Genomic DNA, 5,779 nt, shown 5'->3' on the forward strand with positions numbered 1-5,779 from the left:
GTGAAACAGTAGAACTTTTGGAGGCTCAAACCGGTTGCATCTAAATTACAAATGCCCTCATTTCTTTTTTTTTCTCCTTTCATTTATTTTCATTTTGTGTATGTGTGTGTACCATCAAATCTAATCCGAGTGGCACAGGAGGAGATTGTCCCTCCTTCTCCAGCAGAGCATCTAGTGGATTCTAACTGTGTGCCTCTGGGTTTACAGTGCAGCTTCTTGCCTCTAGGCCAGCAGAGCTCCCCACAAATGCCTTTTTTTAAAAAAAAAAAAATTAAAATAAAAACTACTGGGTGAAAGTTTAATCAGAAACAATATCCTACACACTGCTGAAGTGTCTCGACAGAAGATACTAGAAATAGGGGGAGAAGGGAAAGGAAATAACTAAAGAGCAGACACATAATAATGAGAGTGAAGGGAAACAGTACGTAATAAGGGGAAGAAGGCACTGGAAGCATGCAAGAGTGAAAGGTCACAACTGTCAATACCATTAATACACAATCCTGTACCAACAATAATAAAAATATCTCCAAGTAGGTAACAGAATGTATGAATGTAAGAAAGTGTTGGACTTTTTCTATTTGTTTAAGGTATTCATTCAGATGAAATCTTTTAGCTTTGTTTTTGCACAAGTAGTAATTCCTGAAAACAAATTAAAAAAAACCACAGAATTGGCTGATTACAAAAGATTGTGAAGAGAAATCCATTAAAGACTGCAGCAATGGGCTTAAGCATGGTGGCAGTCGTTAGGATAGTGCAAGGGTTTGAGCTGTTGTTCACAGGGTCGCAGTGATTTGCAGTCAACTTAACTGCACCTAACAACCAAAACAACTTCTTGGTAACATTTCCCTGGTGGTATCTATGGTTGTTATGGGCTGTGGAGAGCAAGTTCTTCAGATCCTCCTTAGTTTCAGCAAGCAGGGTTGTGTCATCTGCATAATGCAGATTGTTGATGAGTCTTTCTCCAATCCTGATGCCACATTTCTCCTTATACAGGCCAGCCTCCCGGATAATGTGTTCGGCATATAGATTGAAAAGGTATGGAGATAGGACACATCCCTGGTGTACACCCTTCCCAATCTTAAACCAGACAATATTTCCATGCTTTGTCCTGATGACTGCCTCCTGGTCCAAGGATAGGTTTCACATAAGCACAATCAAGTGTTCTGGGATTCCCATTCTTCTCAGAGTCACAGTTTGTTGTGGTCCCCACAGTCAAATGCCTTTGTATAGTCAATGAAACACAGATAAGACATTCCTTTGGTACTCCCTGCATTCAGCCAAGACCCATCAAACATTAGCAAAAATATCCCTAGTACCGAGGCCACTTCTAAACCCAGCAATTCTCTGTTGATGTGCTGCTCCAGTCGGTTTTGGATCATTTTCAGCAGGACCTTGCTTACATGTGATAGGAATGATATTGTTTGATAATTTCATGGTTACCCGTGAATTGGAATACAGAGGAGCTTTTCCATGTTGGAGAGGACAGCTCTTCTATTTTGCCTTCAGCATTGCTGACCGTGCACCCCGCCTTCCCAAGGATAGTCTGTGAGGTTACCAGTGCTAGAGGAGAAGCCACGTGAATGAAGCCAAACTTCTCCCTTTGCTTTGCCAGCTCACCATTGTTTCCTCTTGATTGTCGGTTTCAGATCTCAAGGGCCCTGTAAGCATGTCCAGTCCAAGGCGCTGAAGAAGCAGCTCCGTTCCATCTTGCTTTTCTGTAAACCCGAAGGGAGGATTTGAGCCCTTCTGCAGGGAGTGTGGACCACACAGCATTCATCTGATTCCTTATAATCCTCTGTTCTCCCACTCCAATGCTCGTCCTGAAGGGATTTCTTCATATTAACAAGACGGTTCCCTTTGAGCTCCAGGAGACGGAGCAAAGAAATGGTGAGTCCTAGAGTGTCAGGTCTTTCAGCCTTGAGTTGATGCCATTGGATAGAAATTCTTGGGAACCCACTTCATTCTGGAGGACTGCCATTCCCCAGAGAGGAGTGAAGGTGCAACAGAAGGCTCCCAGAATTGCCCTAGGAGGCACAAAACTCCCTGCTCCCTTAATACCCAGCCCTTTGCCTGTCCACACTCTTTCACGTTCGGAATGCCTAGGATCACTGTTCTGATGTGACCACAGGTCTGGCACCGTGAGCTGTTATGCCCAACTTGGGCCTTGGTTCTCCTGGTTTTATGACAGAATGTCCTGTCTGTGTTTCTCACAGCCTCCATTTTTTTGCTGGGCTTTCTTCAGAGTCCAGTGAGATATTTCTTGTATTTTTTCTTCATGCTTTGAGGTGTGTGGAACTAATGAACTCCTTTTCTAGTTCCTTCTGCTTCTACATATGCCTCTTGTTGTAAGGTGCCGTCGAGTTGACTACTAGCCACCTTGTAAAAAAACAGGTCCTGTTCTGACACATGTTCTAGAGTTAGGGCTTCATCCCTGTGATATTTGTCTATTCTTTGTTCTCTTCAGTGGGAGCTGTGAATGAATATTTTCTAAACTGCAGACACCTTTCTGGTTATTCTAAGAGAATGATGGGCAGGATTGATGGACATTGTTTGCTCGTGGGCTTTGCCTCCTCCTCCCTACCACACTTTGTTTTTGTTTTCTGTTTGATGGCAGTTAGTAAATGAGTATTAAATTGTTGCATTTGGCTCTAAAAGTCAGGTTCGTGTTTGCCAGGGAAGCTGAATATCTGGAATTGACAGCTTGGTAGAGTTTGTACTCTGATTAAGTTTCTCAGCCATTTAGTAGATTTCTTTTGAGAGGTCATTTCCCCTGGCTTCCTCGCCTTCTTGTTTTTTATACACCATTGCCGCCTTCTCCCAAAACTAATTTTGACACCACTTTCTCTGTGAGTCACCTAAATCATGATGGGCATATCAAGTGCTCTGGAGGTTTGCGTCATACACTTTTTTAGCCATTGGTGCCCAAAAGCAGTGTTTTGGAGCTCTGATGGTTAGGAGAATAAGGAGTCAGTTACGCATGTAATTCAAAAGCTGACCCTTTGCCTGTTCACTTCCATTCGTGTCAGGAAAATGCAGTGTGCGTGGGGATCTTAAGGGGCTGATGGGAAGGAGGGAGAGACCCCTATCTCTAATCTTCATATAACCTGCTGTTGCTCAGGGCCACATTCTGTTTTCTTCCCAGAAGTGTCGTTGACTGGGATATAGCAGAATTCACAGGTGTGGAATATGAGTGCTTGAGAATGAAAACAAGCCTCCTGCTTAGTCCTTGTCAGTTGTGAGTGGAACTTCCTGGGTTGCGTGTGGAGAGTTGTGCATAGCTCTTTTCCAGGTTATTCTCAAGAAGTTCATCATTTCGATCTATGCCTGGGTTTTTAAGCATCTGCCCTTGACCATGCAGGCCAACTGTATTCACAAACAATCTTTACCCTGTTCCTGTGTGTGTGTGTGCAGAGTCAGAGCTGTGATGTCAGACTCACAGCAGATTTGCATAGCTGGTTTGCAGAGATAGAATACCACAAGGGAGGGGATCAGTCATTTTTCTCCTGTGAATCAAGTGCTGGATTCAGAACACCTGCCTTTGTGTCAGCATTGTAACTCCCTCACCACACCACTAGAGTTCCCAGAGTTTTATGTTGCTGTTGTTAGGTGCTGTGGAGTCAAGCATGACTCATAGCAACCCTACGAACAAAAGATCCAAACCCTGTTCTATCCTGCATTATCCTCACACTTTATGTTACACGAGAGCCTGTTGTAGCAGTCACTGTGCAGTCCACCTGGTTGAGGGTCTTCCTCTCCTTCGCCGACCCTCCACCCTTCCCAGCATCCTATCCTTCTCCAAGGACTAGCATCTCCTAGCAACATGCACAAAGTATGAGCGGGGAAGGCTCAGCATTCTTGCCTCCAAAGAGCACTCTGGCTGCACCCTCCCTCAGACACATCTGTTTCTTTTCCTGGCCATCCTTTTGATGTTCAGAACTCTTCTAGTCAGTTGATAATCATTAATATGTTGTTGTACACCATAGGGAACTGACCCATAGCTGACCCTCCAGCAGGTTTCCAGAGTCAGTTATCCACATGGGGAGGAGATTGCCCCCTCTTCTCCTGCAGAGCAACTGGTGGCCTCGAACAACATACCTTCAGGATTGCAGCACAGCTTCTTACCCCTAGACCACCAGAGCTCCTGTCATTGTCATACGGTATCATAACCCTAGATATCTGCACTAAAGCTTTATGTGTGAAATTAACTTCTGATCCCATGAAAAGTTACAAGATTGTCTTTAGGGTGATTCGACTATCGTCCACAACCTCGACTAAAATGAATTCCTGGTGAGCCATGCAGTTTTTTCTGTATTGGAGGAGCAACTGAATAGAAAGGACAAATTTTTTTTCTCCCTAAAAAAAAAGGAACATGTGTTTCCATATGCTGTTGCCGACCTGGATGAATGAAGACACGGACACTGAGAATGAGGGGGAGAAGAGCGTGAAGGCGGGGGGCGAACAGCTTGAATCCTGCAGCACAGAGCTGAGAGTCTCTCCTGCCTTTGTTGAGAATTCGCATGTGATAAATCACAGAAAAAAATCTTTACTAATTGGCTATGTATTTATCCACTGGCATCCTTATCCTTATCTCAGGAATATTGTGTTTATAAACACAGTCTGAGAGTAGCAGAGGTGCCATCAGGTCTGCTTGAAGTGCGTGTCTCTTGTGACTTGCCTTAGGAGAAATACCGCGTTATTCTTTGTGATCTGTCGCAAGAGGAATTCCAAGTTATATTTGTGCCCCTTTCGATTCCTGTTCAAGTATTTCGTTTAACATTGGGCTTCCCACAGTATGCTTTTGTCGACCCTGTATACTCTCATAAGAGACAGAAGAAAATACTTCCCGTCTGCAGTGTGTCCACGATGGTAGGACATCACTCTGCTTTCAGTCTGTCCTTTATATTTTCTTCACTGTTCTTAAAAAATCTTTTCCTAAGATCAAACTGGCTATTCCCAACAGACTTATCTTCCAAATTCAACTATTTTCTATTTTGAGCTGTATTTTTCCAGGACACAGAATATGTGTGCAAATATTCACAGTGAAACTATCTATAGGTTCGTGACTACATAGATCTCTGATTCACTACAAGATGAGTTACTGGCCATGATTTCCTCAGTAAGGAAATGAAACGAATACGATCCAAAACGAGACTGAAATCTACTGCCCTGAGTAGATCTTGGAACAAAAAAGAACTTTTGTCATGTCTGTATGATTTCTTAGTTTTCTACATATGTGAGGCTCCTTCTTTGTTCTTGCCCACATTGTGAGACACGGTACCGATCTGATGCAGATAACGCTGTGTGTTTCAGGCCCCATTGCTGCTTGGCGATGTGGTCATCTTCTTCACCCAGGAAGAGTGGGCCTTGTTGAGTGCTGCTCAGAAGAAACTCTACAGGGACGTGATGATGGGAATCTTGGAGAACCTGGACTTCATAGATAAAAAATAAGATCTGATATGCTTTCAAATCCTTGGAATGCAAAGAAAATGAATGCGTGTACATTACTTTTGAACTTTGGCAGAAGAATTAGAATACAAGGGTCAATGGAACAGGTATATGGTCTGCTGGCTTTTCGCGCTCACACGTGGAAAATTATTTCTTCATGGAGGCCTTTGTATCTGAGAGCATCTTTTCTCTTCTGTGATTCAGTGGATTTAGATCTGTAACTAAGGGTACACTCTTAACTTTTATGGGTCGTATTTCAAGGACTAGTCTTTGGGGCCGTGGTATATAACACTCATTTAGGGCTCCTGTGTTGTTGTTTTGGTGTACCATCCAG

General features: G+C 43.5%; 1 protein-coding gene across 1 annotated transcript in view; it reads left to right on the forward strand.

Moving 5' to 3' along the window:
* The window catches only part of LOC102849903 (zinc finger protein 420-like), a 35,813-nt gene extending 30,365 nt beyond the window's left edge, over positions 1 to 5,448 (forward strand). The window contains exon 5 of the mRNA XM_006903378.1: positions 5,311 to 5,448. Coding sequence (XP_006903440.1) covers positions 5,311 to 5,448 — 138 coding nt within the window. The remainder of the gene's footprint in view (positions 1 to 5,310) is intronic.
* The last annotated feature ends 331 nt before the right edge of the window (positions 5,449 to 5,779 follow it).

This window comes from Elephantulus edwardii, unplaced genomic scaffold, assembly GCF_000299155.1.
Source record: "Elephantulus edwardii isolate Elephantulus edwardi_28Jun2011 unplaced genomic scaffold, EleEdw1.0 scaffold00604, whole genome shotgun sequence".
Classification (NCBI taxonomy): Eukaryota; Metazoa; Chordata; class Mammalia; order Macroscelidea; family Macroscelididae; genus Elephantulus; species Elephantulus edwardii.